The following is a 20,507-nucleotide window of genomic DNA, read 5'->3' on the forward strand; positions in this document are numbered from 1 at the left end:
CTCTTGGAGTTCCCGTCATGGTGCAGTGGTTAACAAACCTGATTAGGAACCATGAGGTTGTGGGTTCGATCCCTGGCCTCGTTCGGTGGGTTAAGGATCTGGCGTTGCAGTGAACTGTGGTGTAGATGGCAGATTTGGCTCGGATCCCTCGTTGCTGTGGCTCTGGTGTAGGTCAGTGGCTACAGCTCCAATTAGACCCCTAGCCTGGGAACCTCCATATGCTGTGAGTGTGGCCCTAAAAAGACAAAAAATAAATAATAAATAAATAAAAATGTGGCCCTCATTTAAAAATATAATAATCAATTAATTAATTAGTCAGTGGACACCCGATCCTCATGCCCTCTCAGTACCTGCCATTGAAGGACTCAGGCCTGAGAAGCACAGGAAGTGATCCTTCTGTCATGATCACGTTTCTTGGCTCCAAGCTAAAAGTACCTTCTCTGCCCGGTTGGTATCTCTTCTTGTCCTGGAGGCCTGTTCTGGAATCACATCTCCAGGTGCTGGAAAGCCTCTGACCTGGGGCTTAGACCCTGTTTGGCATCCCGCTCCTTGCCTGCCGTGGGCAAATCTTCACGCTTTTGTCTGGGTCAGCTTGGTGCACAGTCCTGTAAGCAGCACTCTTTTCCTCCCTGTTACAGCCTGTGTCTGTGGACGTGCTGTGAAAGGTAAAGCACGCCCTCCCTCTGCAGTATTTACGATGTGCGCGCACTGCTGTGCCGTTCCTACCTTCTCTCTGTCTTTCCAGAATGCAGTGTCAGCATCCGGCCCTGTGCTGACACATGCTCAGAGCACCACTAATTAGGTCGCAGAAGAGCATCCAGTTGAGGCTCTTCTGTTCAGACTCTGGTTCAGTGTGTATTGTTTAGAGGAGAAAAGTTTCAAGGTAGAGGAAGAGGAAACTTGCCAAGGATGTTTAATGAGGTCTTGTAAACATTTATATTCTGAATAACTGTTAGTGTTGCTTATTTTGGACTCTATTTTAAAGAACCAAAAAGACTGCCTGCATTGTGAGTAGTTCACAAGTGCACACCAGCGTCATTCTGGACAGGACAGGGCTGGCAGACACTGCTGCTGGTGGCCTTTCCAATATTCACCCCCTCCTGTCTTACCTAATTTTGCTCAAGGCAGTAGGATGCCCACTTAAAAGAGCTCGCCTTCCCAGACTCCCTTGCAGCTGGGAGTGGCCATGTGACCCAGTTCTGGCCAATGAGATGTAGGCGAAAGTTGCTAGGAAATCTTTTTTCTGTCTTTTGTCTTCCTTTGTTGTTGTTGTTGTTGTTGTTGCTTGGGCTGCTCCCGTGGCATATGGAGGTTCCCAGGCTAGGGGTCCAATCAGAGCTGTAGCCACTGGCCTACGCCAGAGCCACAGCAACGCAGGATCCGAGCCGCATCTGCAACCTACACCACAGCTCACGGCAACGCCCGTCCGCATCTGCAACCTACACCACAGCTCACGGCAACGCCCGATCGTTAACCCACTGAGCAAGGGCAGGGACCGAACCTGCAACCTCATGGTTCCTAGTCGGATTCGTTAACCACTGCGCCACGACGGGAACTCCAGGAAATCTTTTTTCAAGGGGAGAGTCTTAGCTGGCTTTGCCCTTTGCTTTGTCCTTTGTCACTTGAAAAGCATCCATCTTGTCCCTCAGGACACAAGAGCCATGTGCTAAAGATGGGAAAATAGGAAGATCAAACGAGTGCACATTCTTGGCAACCTCATGAACCACCTACCTGCTGATGTCTTCTATGAAAACAATCCATCAATTAAACAAACAAACGAAAAGCCTATCTGGTTAATCTCTTGGAATCAAGTTACTGGTCCATGCAGGCAAAGGCAGTCTTAACTGATAGCCACTGCATGTGCTGTGAGAGAGATCAGACACAGCCTGGCTGTGGAGTCCTCTAGGGCAGTGTTGCTCAGGCTTTCGGGTGTGTGCACAGCCCTGGAGAGCTGGCTGAAAATGCAGGTCCTGATTCAGTATGTCTAGGTTGGAGTCTGAGATTCTGCGCTTCTCCCAAGCTGGCAGCTAATGCTGATGACATTGGTCCTGGACCACACTTTGAATAGCAAGGATTTGGAAAATGACAGCTCTTCTGTCAGGCTGCTCCTAGGTTGAGCTATTCTGTTTTTCTCTGATGTGCTTTATTATTCAGTTAAAAAAAACTGCAGCAGACTCAGTATATTTTCAACAAAATGTTAACATTTTATTTAGAATATTATTTTAGAGACAAAAAGCAGTTTATTTTGTTTAGCAAAATAAATTTAACAAATGCGTTTAAATAAGGTAAATTCAAGACTTTTGTAAATTTTTCCCCTTAGTTACTTGACTTTCTGCTGGCTGGAGTTTCGGTCTTCCAGCCCGAGTGTTTTCCAGATTCATGCAGCTCTAATCCAAGGACCTGCTTTATGAATCGGAATGACCCAGCTGTCCCTATATTCCCACTCCATTGCAATGTATTAAATGAAACATAAGGAAAATGACTTAGGGGAGTAGAATTAGAAGGAAATGTTTCTCCCTCTTGGTCATCTTATCTTTTCAAGACAGAGGCCTTGTCTGCTCTAAAATGGCTGGTAAAAGGAAACTGGTACCAGGAGGGTGATGGTAAAAAGAAAACTTCAATGGTTTTCACACCATCTGTCATTCAACAGAAAGGAAATGCAAGCCACACCACTTTCCAGCCAAGCCACTGCTTTACACAGAAGCTGCCCACAGCTTCCTTTGGTTACTTTTCTAGTTATATACATTTTAACAATGCAACATTGTGTTAAACAGCAGAACAGCTAACAGTGGAACATGCAACACTACATTGAAAAAGCCAAAGCACTTGGTGGTGTGGAGGAGAGAGGCAGCAGGTGGTCTTGGTGGAAGGAAGCAGCCAGTGCCTGCCATCCCCTTAGTCTGTGACAGATCTGCACTCTGAGGGAAGGCCTTCTGACCGCCGCCACTGGGCCAGGCGCTGCTTGAACCATTTCTGGGGGAGGAAAAGTGCACAGTGACATGTCACATACTGAAAAACGGAAACGGCCATGCCTTTTCTAAAAGTAGCATCTGTGACCCAGCTGGAAAGGAGGAAAGCAAGAACCAAGTCCATGGGCTGGATCCCCATCCTTATGGGAGAAGAGATAGCTCAAGGGACTCTGGAGGTTACAACCACCTTTCTATACTTGCTTCTGGGATCCGTGTATTTGGTTAACTCTGGGATCTTTGTGAGGGCAGCATGGTTCCCATTTCATTAATGAGGTGGCTCTGGGGGGGGGGGGTTTCAAGGCTACAAGGTCTAACGCAACAGAATTTCTAGTTACTAGAGCTGAATAAATGGGAAGAGTTTTAAAGACCAATGAAAACTTGGAGTGGGAAAGGCTCCTTTTCTATCAGGATTCATTTAAGACAAAATGATGGACCTGGTTTTGTTCAGAAGAGCCACCTACATCTTGACACTAGTAATGAAGCAGAATATTAATGTCCAGTTACCGAAAGTATCCTTGGCAATGACCACATCTAGGAATCATGAGTTTGCATCCAAATGCTTAATAAATTGCACCCAAGCACCAGGGGATGGGGAGGGGTTCAAGAAAAAGCTCAACTGTTTTCTGAAGGTAAATATTTTAAGTCAAGGATGTGTATAAGATTTTAGCAAACCAGTTGCTCTCAAAAAACCACTGCGCACCTTGCCTGCTTTTTCCCTCTGCAGGTGAATCTCACAGCTCACTCGCCTCAATACTAATTTTCCACTGGCTTTTTCTCCTCCTCTTATTTGTTCCATTCACCCCCTGGGAAAGAATCCCTCCCTCGCTGGCTCATAAATGGACACCATCATTAGCCTCGCCCATTGTCAGAGGTTTATTTTATTTACTCCAAGTGAAGAGATGATAATCAGACACTGTGATGGGGAAGACCATTGTTCCTTTTCTCTAGTAACTAACATTTCATTCATGGTAGGAGGAGGCCTTTAGAAGGTTTTATAAAACATCCAACCACTAAAACCAGAGTTCTGGGACGGGTCCTAGGGCATCCAGGGAAGATAAAAATCCTGGAAACCAGTCTAAGAACCAATGCCAACTACACTGGGATTGAAGCAGTGGTAACAGATCAGCCCGCCTCCTGAGGGGCCAACGGGAACTTTCCCCACACCCCTTCTCACGCAGACTGCAGACAACAAACACACAGGGTCTGGGGCTGTAGAGCCTACCTAATTTAGATATAGGACAGGAGTTTCCTGCTGGCACAGCAGGTTAAGGATCTGGCATTGTCACTGCAGTGGCACGGGTTCGATCCCTGGCCAGGGGAATTCCATATGCTGTAGGCCAATAAATAAATAAATAGAGGACATATCAAAGTACTGTCATGAGATAAAAACCCATTTGAGCATCCCAGCAAAGGCAGCTTAAGAGGTTATTTCCATTAGGGAGCCCATCACCTCACTCTGGGTTCCTGGAGGCCCCTCCAGCACAGAGCAGAGAACAGAGTTTTATAGTGGGCTGGTCAGAAAGAGGTCAAAGCATCCCCCATCCCCCTGTCAGAGGATGTTCCAACCTTTTAGCCCCCCTGCCCCTGGCAGAGCACCAGCTCTGGTCAAGCATCTGTGCTTGCTTTACTTCTCCTAGCATTGCTTATTTTAGGAACACCAATATGAACACCATTCTGGAAGTGTTTGGTCTTGGGGATGAGGAACCAGGCATATGAGATGATTATTATTTTGGCTTTGATGACCTTTTCTCATGGTAAAGGGCAGTGCTAACATGAGACAGGGATGTGCTGCCACCAGTCCCTACTTGCACATCGGATCCAGCACACCCTGGTCTTCAGGAGTTATTTACAGGGTCCCTATGGGGAGACCCCTTTCATCCACCAGCACCAGCGCACTTGGGGGTGTGAGGGTTGAGAAGGGGGTGCAGGGAAGGGACGGATGTTGGAAGGTGAGAGCCAGCCTCCTAAGGGATGACAGAGGGTTGCCTAAGACACATTGTTCCCTGCCCTTGCTAAGTGTGGCCTCTTTCTGAGCTCTGAGGTCTCAGCGGCTTCCTGGTCCATGCCAATGCAAACTTGAGGGGCAGGTGGAGCTGGGCCACCTCAGGGAGGAAGAAGGTGTGGGCCTCACCGCAGGAAAGGATGTGAAGAGCCCTCCTATGAGGCCGACTCACCCCAAAACACCCACTCTGGGGCTGAGTCTACCATTTACTCTGTGAGGTTGGTTGGGGAGGTAGGAGCGGGATGCCCAGGGGCAGAGGAACCTGCAATGCAGGGGTCAGAACTGGCCGACTTCACAGGTCCTCTCTCCCTGCCCTGAACCTGACCTCAGTTCAGTTCTCTCATATAAAGTGAATCTCAAGGAGAGATGGACGATAGCCTGGAATGAAGGTGTTTTGGTTTGTTTGTTTTTTCCGGAAGAAATAGAACATAAATTGAATTCTTAGCCTTTCCCTCCCACCCACCCAGTTGTTTCCATTTCTTTTCCTGTGGGGACAAAATGCCATGGTGGTTAAGCCTCTGGGCCAGGGAGCCAGGCTGTCAGGTTCAATTCCCAGCTCGGCTACTTCACAGTTGTGATCTCAGGCAAGATATTCTGTACCTCAGTTTGCTTGTCTGTACAATGGGGCAATAATACCTACCTCACAGCACTGTTGTGGGAAAGAAATGATTTAATACTTGGAGACCACCTGGAACAACAGGTGGCAAGTATCATCTGTTAGAAAGGTCAACAGAATTATTCTGATTTACAGCTAAGAGAATGACAGTAATGTTCCAAGGGAGAACCAGGGCTGCCACTGAACCCACAGCAAATCTACAGCCTTCTTTTTAGAAAGTGGAGTTTACGGTCTCTGTAGTGACGCTTATAAGTTTAGTGTGTAATTTTAAATGACAAAAGCACAACAGGCTGCCTCCTGGGTGGGGGACGAGGGGTTCCAGAAACAGAAGCTGTTAGACTTGGGTTACAGTAAATCACCTTCCATGAGGTTCTGGTTCTGGTTAGCCAGGCAGCTTGTTCCTTTGCTAAAAAACAGATATGCTTGACTTTCTATTTGACCCAGGAATGGGAAGATTTTCTATGGGCAAGTTCTCCAAAGGTTTAATTAGTAAAAATCATTTTAGACTTGGGATCCAAAATAGATCTTTGGGTCTTGGCTCCAGCATCCACTGGAGCTACAAGCTCTGAACCCTCAACTAAGGGTGAATCTCCGCGAGGAGAGGGCAGGATGACCAATGTTCTTGTCTATAGAATAGGAACAATAAGAACTTCTCTGCTTTGGATCCAGAGGTGTGAAGGGCTTTGGACTCTCTGGGGAGGGGGGCTAGGGGAGTTCCAAGTAGTGTTATCGTACATAACTAGTTGTTTTTCCATGACCAAAGGGGACACAGAAGTCAGAGTTTAGACAGGTTGGAAAAAAAAAAAAAGTCCGTTTCAGGAGCCACTACTGCACCTGCTGTTTAAAAATTATGGGGAGTGTCGTCTGCTCTAAACAATTTTCAGGGTAATATAGGAGCTTAAAAAATAGATAAATCTATGCACATACAGTGACATTTGCTTCCACTTCCTTCAGCTGTCATATCAGATGTCTACCTCCTCAGAAAACTTCAGGAAAAGACCCTACACCTTCAAGCTATGGAATCTTTAAAAATCGGAACCCAGTCTTCCCTGGCCCCGTGCAGTTTTAGCTCTGCAGCTAAGCGGAGGCCACAGCGTGACTGTCATGGACAGAGCATGCCTAACGCCCGGCGCCATCCCAGCCTCTCTCCCTCTGAACCTTGCGTTCCGGGTTTACCAAACGCGAGGACCGAATTTAGAGCTGATCGCTAATCCCTTCCAGTTCCGACGTTCCCGCCTTGAGAAGAGGTTTGAGGGCGCAGGGATCCGGGGCGCAGGCGGCACCTCTCCTGAGGTTTCACCCACAGCCCAGAGGAGAAACCAACCCGGGAGAGCAAGCCAGACATCCGCACGGGGACCGAGCTCCCGACCCGGAGGGAGGAGACGCATTTATCCGGGCGGAAGCGGGGAGGCAAAGAGCCAGGAGGAGGGAGGATGGGCCTGAGGTCTCCGAGCGGCCTCCGTGGCATTGCCGTGCCGGGTGCAGGGGAGACCCGCGCCCGAGGACGGGGAAGCCGGGATGCTGCGGGAGATGGATGCTGGACCTGGCTCCCGGGCGGGGCGTGGGGCGCGGGCAGGAGCGCTGGTGGACCCGGCAAGGGTCCCCACCTCTGGGACGTGGCCCGGGCGGGCGGGTCGCAACCCGCGGGGGCTCACCTGGGTCTCCTCCTCGGACAGGCCAGCCTCGGCCGCGATCAGGCAGAGCGTGGTGGGGTCCGGATGCCGGTTGACCTTGTTGAAGTTGTACTCCAGGATCTCCACCTGGTCCTCGGTGGGGCCGTTCGCGGGCTCAGCGGACATGGTCCCGGCGCGGCTGCGGAGCGGGAAGAAGCGGCCGTGAGTCGTGCCCTGCGCCTGGAGGTACCCCCTCCTGCCCCGAACTTTGATGATTTTCCCCGGGAGGCCCCAGACCCGAGGTGGGAGGAAGGTGACTCCGCGGCCTCCGGGCCGGAGGAATTGCGGCGGCGAGTCTGAAAAACCGCCTTCAAGGCTTCGTCCCTGGGGACGGTCCTCCAGACACGGGCCGGGTACCGCCAGCCCGCGCCAGGCCGCCTCCGAGATGGTTTGATCCTGGGCAGCCCTGGCCGGGAGGACACTCACCCACACCTCCTGCCAAGCAGTGGCCCCTCAAGGCGGGGACATGGGGGCGGCGCTCTTCGTGTCTCCCTCTTACAGAGCCGGTGACAGGTCCTCAGTGATTTACCCCTGCAGCTCCAGAGGCGGGAGCCTGAGGGCCGGCGTGAGTCACTCCGCAGGCCGCCACCTCCTCCTCCCTCCACCCCCTGTCTTTCTAAAGCCTGGATTCGGAGGCCTACGCCAGCTAGCTGCTGGCGGCCCAGCCTGGCCCGGCCATTGTCCCACCGGCGCAGCAGAGCCTGCTCACCCTGTGCCTCCCTAGGTGGGGACTTCCAGGATGGAGCCAACCCCCAGCCGAGGAGGACTGCCTTGTCAACCAGACGTCCCTTGTGGTTTGCGTTAACTGTAAAGTCAGGAGATTGGGTCCGTTTACCAGCTTTAGAGTCTCTAGTATGTCCTCACTTTAGAGCCAAGCATCCAGCTAGCAGATTTGGGAGAACATCACTCCTGGCTGCATCTCTCATGCTTAAGTAGCCTCTGAAATGCAGCCAAAAAAGGCAGATGTGCACCCCTCCCTCTCATTTGCAGGTGCGGCGGGAGGCAGGAAGTTAGAGCCTTGGAGTTCTTGGCTGAGGATTTGGTACAGCCAGGTCAGCACTTGCCTTCGCTGACAGGAAAAGACAGGCGCAAATGTGGGAATCACGCTGCCGTGTTGTTTTCAGAAACAATTGCCCAATCATCCAGTACAACCCTGATGTGGTTTGTGCCTGGGGATGAACCACACAACACTGGTCTGTTGGCATCACAGCGCTGATGCTCTTATAAGCTTTCCTCCTATGACCTGCGCCCTGTGCTCCCTAAATAAGTGTCTTTCCCTCTCCACTTGGTCACTGGCTCACCTTCAGGTCAGACCAGGAGCCATTCTACTGTGAGAGATTCTTGGGATCTAGCCAAGTGTCAGGTCATAGTGAAAGCTCCTTGTGTTTTTAGGGAATCCTATGCTCCCCCACTTAAAAGTCTGTCCCAGAGATTCCTGTCACAGTGTTGAGGCAGGATGGGGTCCAGCCAGGTGGTCAGTGCCTCCTCTCCTGGTGGCCCCAGTCTCCTCCTTTGACACAGAACTTCAGAGCTGGAAAGAACCTGAGTGAGTAACACCCTAAAATGGAAAACCTCAGCTTCAGTTTCAGTCCTATGCTCTTCTAGGCTCTCAGCAGCCCATTCTGTCTTTAGTTTAGCAGCAAACAGTCAGGAGGGCAACAGTCAAAATGCAGGTAGGGCTTGTTGCTGTCTGACTGACTGCCCTTGTGGGTTACCAGTTCCAGCCAAACCTGCCACCAGGACTACCCACCACTGCTCCTTGTGCCTGACAAAACACAGGAGAAGGGAGACTGTTGCCTCTGATTTTATGCCTTGCCCTGGAAAGTTTTGCCTAATTCCAGTGACACAGTTCTGCTGGCTCTTCCAGGAAAATTTTGCTGCTACTTTGTAGAATCCACAGTCCTTCAGAAATATTCACCAAATAAATGTACAGATTTCTAAACTGGACTATTTAAGGACTCTTCTACATGGCCTTCTCTCCCTCTTTGTTTTTTGAATTGCTATTATATAATTCAAGGGGGACTCATGTTCTTCCAGTTAGGCAGGTGCATTTTCTCTTACATTTCTGTGGTTTCCTGTTGAAGACTCTGGATGAGGTTTCATGGATAGGTTCCACTTGACTTTGAAGTACTCCTTGGGTTAGTTGGTGAAGGGCCATTGGCCATGGTTGGCTGTAAGGAGGTTTCTGGAAGGACCACTGGGAAGTACCAACTTCTTCTCCAAGATACTCCAGACGGACAAACCTAATTTCTAGAAATGAGGGCAGGAGACCTTACCACGATGGAGCGACCTGTTATTCTCCACAAACTGCCCTGTTATTTCAGCCCTCTTTGGTTGACAAGTGTTTGTGGCTCCATTTCTTCTCTCCCTCTTTTTTTCAAAGGAAACTTACAAATCAAATCATCCTAGTAACCTTGGCCTTAAAAACTTCTCAGGTCTTTCCAGTGAGGAAACTGGTGAAAAAAGTATGTTTGAAGGTAGTCTAAACAATGTCAGATGAAAAGAACAAAAATATGCTAAAGCTTCTTGAACTTTAATCTGAATACAAGTTCTGTGTGGCTGTGGTTATTAATATCTTATGAAACATTCAAAGAATGATTCATCCTGTGGTTGTGTTTCCTTTTGTGGTTGAGGAAAGATGGCGCATAAAACATTTCAAGAGGTTAAATGAAAACTGCTGGCTTCTTTCTAAATTCCAATGCCTGGGTTGACAGTCATGCCAACCTGACAGCTTTACTGTTTTCCCCTAATCCTACAGTCATTTAATTAATTAATTAATTTTTGCTTTTAAGGGCCACACCTGAGGCATATGGAAGTTCCTGGGGTAGGGGTTGAATCAGAGCTACAGCCACTGGCCTCCACCATAGCCACAGCAACGCTGGATCCTTAAGCCACTGAGTGAGGCCAGGGGTCAAACCCAAATCCTCATGGATGCTAGGTGGGTTTGTTACCGCTGTGCCACAGCAGGAACTCCTATAGTCATTTATCTTAAAAGTGTCTGCCCACATGAACCCGCTCGTGGAGAGTGCCACGAACTGGACCCTGCAGAAACCTCGCTGGATTCAGGTCTACCGTCTTCTCCCCCCTCCCAGCCCCTCTGACCTCTGTTAAATATGCCTCAGATGCCAGCCATGAGGACAAGGCTATCAAGGCAGAGACTCTTCATCACCGTCCCATGTGAGCTGGCCCATGGCAGAGAAAGTGGGTGGCTCCTTCTTTAGGGCCATCCCCTTTAGCCTGAGTTTCCTTTATGTTCACTGCGAACTTTCTAGAAGGAATGGAATCGTGAAGCATTCTGTATTGTCTTGAGAAAAATAATGTCCTGCCATTTCCCCAAGAAAAGGGGTGGGTCTTTGGATGGGGATAGAGTTTCCTCCATTACTGACCTCCTTTTGGGTGGGGGTGCAAGGGGGACCAACTCAAGCCGTCAGCATCTCTATGAAACTGACAAATAGGAGCAGAGTATTGATCTGCTTCCCCAGGTTAACTAACACAAGGCTCGTTTTAAAAGAAAGGATTTTTTTGGTTTTCACTTGTTAGTTAACCAAGAACCTGGTAGTCAATGTCATTAATCTTAGACCAGTAATTCTCATGCCTGGCTGGGCCTCAGAATCACCTGTAGAAATGCCCAGGCCCACTGCAGACTACCTGAACCAAAACCATGTTGTAAGGAACCCAGCATGGGAGAAACACAAAAAATATCTCAGCTCTCACAAGACTTTCACCTTAATCAACTATAAATGTTCAAACTTATAAATGTTTCATGCTTTGTACTATAAAGAAACTAAAATATCTTCTCACTCTGATGTTTTTATCATCTTAACACTTGAGTAGACAGTAGGTTGAAGTCGGTTTAGAGAATAAGCTTTAATATACATACATTGCAGGAGTTCCTGCTCTGGCGCAGTGTGTTAAGGATCCAATGTTGCTACAGAGGTGTAGGTTGCAGCTGCGGCTGGAATTCAATCCCTGGCCTGGGACTTCCAAAGGCCCAGGTGTGGCCAAGAAAAAAACAACATTGGAGAGGAAATTTAGACATTATGCTAATCTTTTGTATATACAATCAGGAATGTGGAAATTGTCTTCAAAATTATAAATTGTTAAGAGAAATTTCCCCATGCTTTCAAAAATTCAGAAATAATATAAAACCCTTTAAAATAATAATAATAATAAACACATTCTTGGAGTTCCCATGGTGATACAGAGGTAACAAACCCGACTAGCATCCACGAGGATTCGGGTTTGGTCCCTGGCCTCACTCAGTGGGTTAAGGATCCGTCGTTGCCATGAGCTGTGGTGTAGGTTGCAGATGTGGCTTGGATCTGGCATTGCCGTGAGCTGAGGTATAGGCCGGCAGCTATAGCTCCGATTCCACCCCTAGCCTGGGAACTTCCATGTGCCCTGGGTATGACCCTAAAAACCAAGACAAAAAAAAACAAAAAAAAACAAAAAAACCCCACATTCTTGTGTTGAGATCAGAATTTAAGAAAGCAAATCGTCAAAACAAAAATCCCTTCCACTTTATCACACAACTTGCATAACTGATTTAGAAGCCAGAGGTTACAGTGGAAGAGATTTGTCGACCTTGACAAATGGTTGTCCCTCTCTAAATTCTTAAACTTTCCAGTGAGAAAAATGCTGAAGTTTAAGTTATCATTTACACAGACAACTTACATAATACAGCTTAAAACTGAACATTAGATTATGAATACACCATATAGTGGTGTAGCTGTCTTCAGAGGAAAAAGATTCCAAATCTAAATAGGAAAAGATATTTTTTAATGCTATATTGATTCCAATTTTACATATAAAAAATCAGAGGAAAACACAACATAATGTTAACAATATCTAGACTATGGGAGTAGAGATGACCTAAACTTTTCTTCTTGATATTTTTCTGTTTTTTTCATATTACCTGAAATTAGAAATTTTACTTTTTTTTTTCTTAAAGGTGATTTCTTTGCTTTTTAAATTAGTTCTCTTAGTTCCATGTATGGATCCCTAAAACAAATTTTTTTAGTTTTTATATTTTTGAGATATAAAAATAATAACATTCTATGTATAATTCTGTGAACAGCTTTGTTCATCAACATGTTTACATGATTCATCCGTATCTCTACACGCAGAGATATCCACGCCTATTCAGCGCTGCTGCATTTAGTGAATACACTGCAGTGGATGGGTGTCTTTTCCTGTTGGTGTATATTTGGGTTGTTTCCAGTGTTTTGCTATTGTGAGCACTGCCTCTCTAAACATTTTTTTTTTTTTTTTTTTGTCTTTTTAGGGCCACACCTGCAGCATATGGAAGTTCCCAGGCTAGGGGTCAGATTGGAGCTGTAGCCACCCGCCTACACCACAGCCACAGCAATGCAGGATACGAGCCGTGTCTGCGACCTACACCATAGCTCACGGCAACGCTGGATCCTTAACCCACTGAGCGAGGCTAGGAATCAAACACACGTCCTTATGGATCCTGGTTGGGTTCATTACCACTGAGCCACAGCAGGAACACCCTAAACCTTTTGGTATATGCCCTCTGGAAGCACAGTCCAAGAGTGGAACTGGTTGTAAGTCTGTGAGCTTTACAGCAACAACCTCTTTCCAAAGCTGTTGGGCACCGCTATACCCCGACTAGCAGGGTATAGCATTTCCTTTGCTCTGCATTCCTATCTGCTCTTGTATTCTCAAACTTCTTCATTTGTTTCCAAAATTGTTACATATCCTTTTTGTCCATGAATAGTATTTAAACCTTTTTGAAGCTATTTGCATTTCCAGTCTGCTGAACTTTTTGAGGCTAAAAGGTTCCACATGTTTACTATTTACTGTGTGAAAGTATTTCCTGTTCCAGTCCAAGAGATTTGAGGCACCAGGGAAGAGTTAAGACTCTGTCTTCAGGCTAGCTCATTATTTCCTCTGAGCCCCAAGAACGATATGGAAGATGCATGGACCCCGAAGCTTAGCCGACCTTGGTCTATACAGTGCAGAGAAGGTTACTATCTTCACTAATCCTGAGCTCCCGGGAGCTAGGACTTGACCCTGCACTTTAAAAATGTGTTAACTATCCCAATTTATTGCCCCTTCACCCTTAAAGTGAATACCCAAGTCTCCAAATGAAAACCAGAGCTGGATTTAAGATGATGGGACACTGTGCAGCAGAAATTAGCACGACATTGTTAATCAACCAAACTAATAAAAATTCTTTTAAAAATTAAAAAAAAATTCAAATGACAGAATAGGGAAGAGGAAAGGACATAGGGATAGATAGGAAGTGTAAAAGAGAGACTCTTGGCTGTGGGCTTAAAATAGGATAGAAACACGTGACGTCAGATAACGTGCTCCGTGTTGCACCTGTGCCGCCGCGATCATCGAGCTGAGTTCCGATGCAAAAGCAGGTTGGTGTTAGTTCTTTTCGTTTCCCTCACAACCCTGTCTCAGAAATCAGAAAGGAGTCTGTCCTGTTTTGTGACCAAGGAAGGTTAACGAGCTTGACTGCAGCGGCAGAGGAAGGCTCAGACTTCTTGCTTTTACTCTGGCCTCGGCAGTAAGGGCAGTCCGCGGGGCCAGGGTCAGGAAGGTGGGGCCCCCTCCAAAGTGCATTCTCACCCCCTAGGTTGTCAGGAATTCTGAGAGATCCCCGAATCACCTGGTTGCATCTCTGAGCTCTAATTTCGTCATGGGCTGTCCCTTTAGGGGGGCGCTGGGCTGGGGCAGCCAGGTCACTGCTGAGCGACTATGGTCTCTGCGCCTGCCGCAGCCCAGCCCTCTCGCCTCTCCTGGGCACCGCCTCCTGTAGGGTGTTGTCTGGGTGGCAGTCGGTAAGAAGCGTTTGTAAGTTTCACGCTTTCTGGGTTTCAATCTCCGTTTTTTAACCTTTCGGTAATAATAAAGCACAATGGTCGAAATCTTAACCTTCTTTAAAAAAAATATTAAACACTGTATATGTTGCTTCGTAGTAAGGTGTATCCTGGATGGAGCTTCTGGAAGCTAACAAAGTGGGGGTGGGCAGCTTTTTGCACTAGCACTTCTGTCTGTTGCACGTTGATTTGTAAAGAATTGTTGATATTTTCACTGAAATATTAGTTTCTTTGCTCATTCCCCAACACTACCCCAACTTATACTTTCCCCTCATCAATTAATGGGGAAGCATTACTAGGACAGAAGATGAGAAATTAATAATAAGCAGGAACAAACATTCTAGGAATTGGTGAGTAGATTTTTTGAGGCTGTCTTGGCCTATGAGGATAATAACCAAATTGAAGTTGTTCTGAAATCATTTGTTCATGGGCTTGGCATCCCCGCCAGATGCTATGCTCTCAGATGGTGGATGGATGTGTCATCACTTCTACATTTCTATCTCCCCAGCATTCGTGGGACGTGGCTGATACTTAGTAGATGCTCATTGTATGTCTGTTGAATTGAACATCACCAGTGGCATCTGGCAGGACTTGATTTAGGACATAAGTTAGGAAGACAGTGCTCTGTGGTTTCAACAACCAGGACCTGCCATGTTCCACGACATTGGAAAAGATAACATTCTGGCTTCCTGACGTCTTTGGTCCTCACTGCCCCAAACAACACAGAGTCAATTCCCATTTTTGAATCAGATACAGAAATCTCACCTGTTATAACAAAACATTTTTGATTGATTGCTGTGTGCCAGGCACAGACCCAAATGTCTTAAATGTAGTAACTCATTTAACGGTAAGAGAAATAGTAACACTGTGATGGGCACTCTTATTGTCTCCATTTTATACACTGTAAACTGATAGAGATGGAAACTTATATACCTTCCCCAAGGAGATGTACATAATTCTCCCCAAATCAGGAATGGAGTGAGTGGCAGAGCAGAGACTCAGACCCAGAAAGTCTAGTGTCTGCATCCAGGTTCTTAACCACTATGTCGCATGTCCTCTGTACTGAGTAGCTGTGTAGACAGAAGATCCCTGATGGGTGGTTATGGGAAGAGGGGCAGTTGCATGTGGACAGGTTTGAGGTGGTGCCCTCTGTCTGCTCTGGCTCCTGTGGGCAGGGCCAGTCCAGGAGCAGTGCTCCTCTCCCTGTGACACAGGGTTTCTCAACCTTGGTGACCAGACATGGCTCTGACCCAGTTAAATGGATTAGCTAGTGGTTTCAGTTAATGCCACCAGCACCACCAACCCAGGCTGGCTTTCCTTTCCCATGTGTTCTTCTTTAACTGGTACAGATGGAGTTGGAAGATGGCATATGTTGTGTAACTACTGCCGTCCACAGATGAGGCAGAGCTACACATCTGACAGAGTGGGATAGGGGGCCGGCTTCTACCAGACCAGCAGGGTCTTACTGATGACTGCTGCTATGTAATCCCTTCATGTACAGGGTTTTGTTGACTTGATTAAGGAATCTCCTGAAACAATTGTTGGAACACGTCCCTCAGTGGTGCAGACTTTCTACAGCCAGTTACAGAAAACACCGAGGCATCATGAAAAGCTATCGGACGTGTGTGTATGTGTGTGTGTGTGTGAATGATTTCCAACAATGAATTAATCCTTAATTGATCATTCTTAACCCTGGACATAAAATGGTTTGCCTGCACACTGAGCTCTTTTCACTGATAGCCCAACTCCTGTTCTGATCCAAAGATTTGTGTGTGGAAACATGGAAAAGTGGTGAAAGCCAATAAAAGCAAAAATCCCTTAGGCTTCTTCTGTGAAATAAGTGGAGTCCACATCCTTAGAACTGCATGGGCACAAGGAGGAGGGTAGCCCGTCCCACAGTCTCCTCAGAGGCGATTTCCATTTCTGCTTTTCCAAAGTATGCTACCTTCACAATGATTGTTAGGACTTCAGAAACATTTTTCTCTAGGAAAAAACACTGACTTGTAGATGGGTCCCAGGCTTACCCACAGGAGGGAGCATCACTGCAATGGTAGCTACTGCTAATTGGAAACAATAGACAATAATCCTGGTGAAAGTTACTAAGAAAGCATTTCTTTATTTTGAAAGCAATGTTTAAGATAAAGCAGTTTTAATTAATATTTGGCTTAGAGAGAGGCTTTGGTGCAGATACCAAAGGGGTTTTCAGGGAACTTTTGAGGCCATTTGAGGCTTTAGCACAGCTGGGATGTGTGACGTGTACCGAATGTGCAGAATAGTTCCTGGTGCACTACTGGGTGTGCAGTGGACACTTACTGAAATGCATGTCGATTGAACTTTGCTTTTACTTTAAGAAGTATGACTTTATCTTGATATAAAGTCATAATATTTAGAGCTGTGCTGATTGGGGTTACAGATGAAATAAGGAGGGCAAAGAGGCAGAAGGAAAGAATGGGAGGGTTAAGAAGTGTGGGCAGGGCCATACTCAAGATACAATCAATAACAGGAATGGTGAACAATAAAGAAGAAACCAGAGGTTACTTTGCATGGGCCTCTGCTCCTCACCCTCCAGCCAAGAGGGACAAGGAAGAAGGGAGAAGGGCACAGGAAGTGTTCAGGCCTCATGTCTCCTGAGCCAGCCCGAAAGCGGCGCTGTCAGACAAGAAGAATTGAGTTGCTGCCAAGAGCTTTGTGGGTGGGAAGGCCAAGAGAAGCAGAAATAAAATTCATTTGAGTATGTAGCATTGGTCACAGAGGGTGAGTTTTAGGTCTTTAATAGCAATATTATATGTAGGGGACACTTTTTTGGCCACACCTGCAGCATATGGAAGTTCCCAGGCCAAGGACTGATCCTGCGCCACAGCAGTGACCCAAGCTGCTGCAGTGACAACACCAGGTCCTTAACCCACTGAGCCACAAGGGAGCTCCAGGGATGAATTTTACATCCTCATTAGTGAGTGAAGGTACTAAACTGATATGGAATAGTGCAAAGAGCTGGACAGGGAGTCAGACCTGGATTTCAGCATTAATTCTTCTACCTAATAGTCACATGACCTTGGCTGAGTTTGGTTTTTTTCAGTCTAACGCTCTCCCACTGAGCTATTTCGGTTGCTGAGTTGGTTTGTGTTTTTTTTGTTTTTGTTTTTGTTTTTTAACTTGAAACTTCTTTCTCTTCTCTGTAAAATGTGACAGAAAACTTCCTTCCTTGCTTATTACTCCAGCTGTGATCCAGTGATATTATTATGCCCATGAAACAACTTAGAAAACTGTAAACTAACCTACACACGTTCAGAAGTGTATGATTATGGTTATTTCTTCAGCCAGAACAGTGAAGCTACTGGGCCAGATGGCCTCTGAGATCATTTCTCTTTTAAAATTCTGATCATCAGAATGGTCTGAGTTTCAGATTGTCATTTGATCCCTCATTAGCAGTTTACTGATGTCACTGACCTGAGAAAGGGCAGTGCAGTAGCCTCTTCTAGACGAGGTCCCGATGTACTGTATACTTTGTGCCTAGTTTCTACTTCAAAGGACAACCGAGGAGCCCATGAAACATTTTGAACCAAGGTTCTTTTTAATATTCAGCCTACCTGTGAAGCTAACATGACCATATCATTTGTCATCACTTAGGTGGTGACACTTAAGTGTAGAAGGGGCGCTATGAATAATGACACCAGAAAAACAGGCACATCAGACATGTCCCAGGCAAACCTGGACGTCTTGTTCCTGTCTTACATGTGAAATGCTAACTTTCTCACTTGGGTGTGGGATAGTAAAAATGAGTTGAACTTTGGCATCTGAGCTGCTGTGATGGATTAGCAAGATGCAGTTCTATTAGGATCTTAGAGGACAGAACCACATATACCTACCCAAAGCAATCAACAGGAGACTGCTTTTTGCTCTTAAGAAAGCATATGTTGCAGCTCTGTGGCTAAATGTTAGAGGATATACCATAGCTTCAAATTTCCTGACCTTTCATTTTTACTGCAGTTTGAATACATAAAATAGAAATTAAAAAAAAAAAAAAAAGGAGTTCCCATTGTAGCTCAGCAGTAATGAACCTGACTATATCCATGAGGACTCGGGTCTGATCCCTGGCTCTGTTCAGTGGGTTAAGGATCTGGTGTTGCCGTGAGCTGCAGTATAGGTCTAGGATGCGGCTCAGATCTGGTGTTGCTGTGGCTGTGGCGTAGGCCTCAGCTGCAGCTCCAGTGTGAGCCCTGGCCTGGGAACCTCCATATGTCGTAGGTGCAGTTCTAAAAAAAAAAAAAAAAAAAAAAAGACATTTATAAGGTAGGGTGAATGAAGCTTGGGCCTCTGCCTGTTTTGGGTGTTGTTGGCATAGCTGCATGACTGCTTGGTAAGTGTGAGTAACCATTGCCTCTCAAACAGGGTTTGGTCTTATGATCAAATATAAACAAAAGAACGAAAATGGTTTATACTAGAGATTTCCCTGGTACATAGCCATGTGCTCAGAGCTTTTCAAACCTGATAATACATGAGGCATGAGACTTGTGAAGTAAATTGAATTTTTAAATCTCCTCTTTGAAAATGCCTGGTGCACTAATACACCAAGAAATTAGACAAATAAAGTTCTGTTATGGGCTGGAGGGTGGGGCTCGAGATTTTTCTTTTTTTTCTTTTTCTTTTTTCATTTTTTGCCTTTTAGTGCTACACCCATGGGACATGGAAGTTCCAGGCCAGGGGTCCAATCGGAACTACAGTTGCAGGCCTATACCACAGCTCATAGCAACACCAGATCCTTAACTCACTGAGTGAGGCCAGAGATCAAGCCCAAATCCTCATGGATACTTGCTGGGTTCTTAACCTGCCGAGCCACAAGGGGAGCTCTGTGTCTCAAGATTTCTAAAGAAAACCATTAAACATAAAGAGAAATTTGCACTACTAAACCTAGAAGCAAGTAACAAAAAAAATCAACTTTATTAAAGGGTTTGTGCAGAGGGAAAATGGCAGGAATAAGTCAAAATGGCAAATAATTTTTTTTTTTTTTTTTTTTTTTTGTCTTTTTGCCATTTCTTAGGCTGCTCCAATGGCATATGGAGACTCCCAGGCTAGGGGTCGAATTGGAGCTGTAGCCACCGGCCTATGCCACAGCCACAGCAACTCGGGATCCGAGCCCGTGTCTGCAACCTACACCACAGCTCATGGCAATGCCGGCTCCTTTACCCACTGAGCAAGGCCAGGGATTGAACCCGCAACCTCATGGTTCCTAGTTGCATTCGTTAAACACTGAGCCACGACAGGAACTCCCAGATAAATATTTTTTATGTTTTGGAGTATATTATTACTTTGGGGGCACCCATTTAGCTTCCTAATTATTTTTTATTTAGGAGAACACTAATTAGAGGGATTCATCAATAGCGAGGCATGTCATGTATGTGTTGCGTGGAAAAGGACAAATGCTTGAAAACTTAAATGCTAATGATGGAAACCAGTCAGCTATTTTAAAAATCTAGTCCCTCTAAGCCACACATAGATTACTGAGAAGCACATAGACAGAACTGTCATATTGCTCTGTGGCCATTCAGTCACTTCCGAAAGTGAAGAAATTTAGTTTCTTCCTGAAAATGTCCTCTTTCCAGTGCCTGACTCTGAAAAGGACTGTCATGTGTAATTCTGGAGATATACCATCATAATTGATAGTTTTTGGAGATGCATTCTGGTCTCTACAGCATTTTGCCCAAGCTCTAATTACCGGGGTAAGGAAGAGTACTGAATGGGCCTGCCTTTGTGGCATTGCACTCTCGTGATCCACAGACGCTGCAGCCTCGCCTTCACAGGCTGTCAAACCCTGCCTGATGGAAGCAGCATAACTTCCTTGGGTTGCTTGTGCATTTGCAGAAGAGACACTTTGACAGAACGGAATTATCTCTTTGCACAAATACACCTGAATCAGTATTATTTTTTTATGGTCCAACTACCATACTTACTCTACGGTTGTACTTTAAGTGATGGGTAAAAGGACACACATCTACTTCTTTGGAGCGCTCTGGATTGTGCCAGAGTCCAGCCATGCATGCTGCCTGTTGCCATGATACGCAGTTATAGGGGCCTTATTTTCCCCCACGGAGTGGTTTTTATGAACAGGTGTTCAGCTAATGGGATAAACAGACGGCGAGCGGCTCTAGTCTTATTACTATCGCAGGATAATTGAGGAGGACAAGACAGATGCATCAGAAAGCCAGCTCTGAACATACAGCAGATAGATTCTCTGAGCGTCAGAGGTAATGATGCAGAAAGAGGCTGGATGGAGCCTCAGAAAACCCTCCCTCCCTCCCAGCAGTAGCACTTAAATCTCCAAGTGACCTCGGATAACTCACTTAATTGCTTTGAACTTCCATTTCTTTACCTGTAATTGAAGCTATAACCCTACCC

The 20,507-nt window shown here is 46.3% G+C and overlaps 2 protein-coding genes across 34 annotated transcripts in view; one reads left to right on the forward strand and one right to left on the reverse strand.

The window, feature by feature from the left end:
- The window catches only part of LOC146400813 (uncharacterized), a 58,708-nt gene that overhangs the window by 17,937 nt on the left and 20,264 nt on the right, over positions 1-20,507 (forward strand). Inside the window, exon 1 of one of the 20 annotated variants that reach the window (XM_084972337.1) lies at positions 7,008-7,446. The exons of the other annotated variants lie outside the window; for them this stretch is intronic. The gene's annotated coding sequence lies outside the window, so the exon portion shown is untranslated. Of the gene's footprint in view, positions 1-7,007; positions 7,447-20,507 lie in introns of those variants that run through there. 20 annotated transcript variants of the gene reach the window in all.
- Positions 2,182-20,507, reverse strand: part of HOPX (HOP homeobox) — a 42,610-nt gene continuing 24,284 nt past the window's right edge. For 7 of the 14 annotated variants that reach the window (XM_084970875.1, NM_001435289.1, NM_001435290.1 and 4 more), the window contains 2 exon segments: positions 7,243-7,399; positions 2,182-2,973 (listed from right to left, as the gene is read on the reverse strand). In XM_084970875.1, coding sequence (XP_084827001.1) covers positions 2,896-2,973; positions 7,243-7,399 — 235 coding nt within the window. In that variant the 3' untranslated portion in view covers positions 2,182-2,895. 14 annotated transcript variants of the gene reach the window in all.

The sequence above is a fragment of the Sus scrofa genome, chromosome 8 (assembly GCF_054392235.1).
Source record: "Sus scrofa isolate SSC_HxYL_T2T_F1_AM1 chromosome 8, Sscrofa_HxYL_maternal_Yorkshire_Landrace_v2.0, whole genome shotgun sequence".
In the NCBI taxonomy this organism is placed as follows: Eukaryota; Metazoa; Chordata; class Mammalia; order Artiodactyla; family Suidae; genus Sus; species Sus scrofa.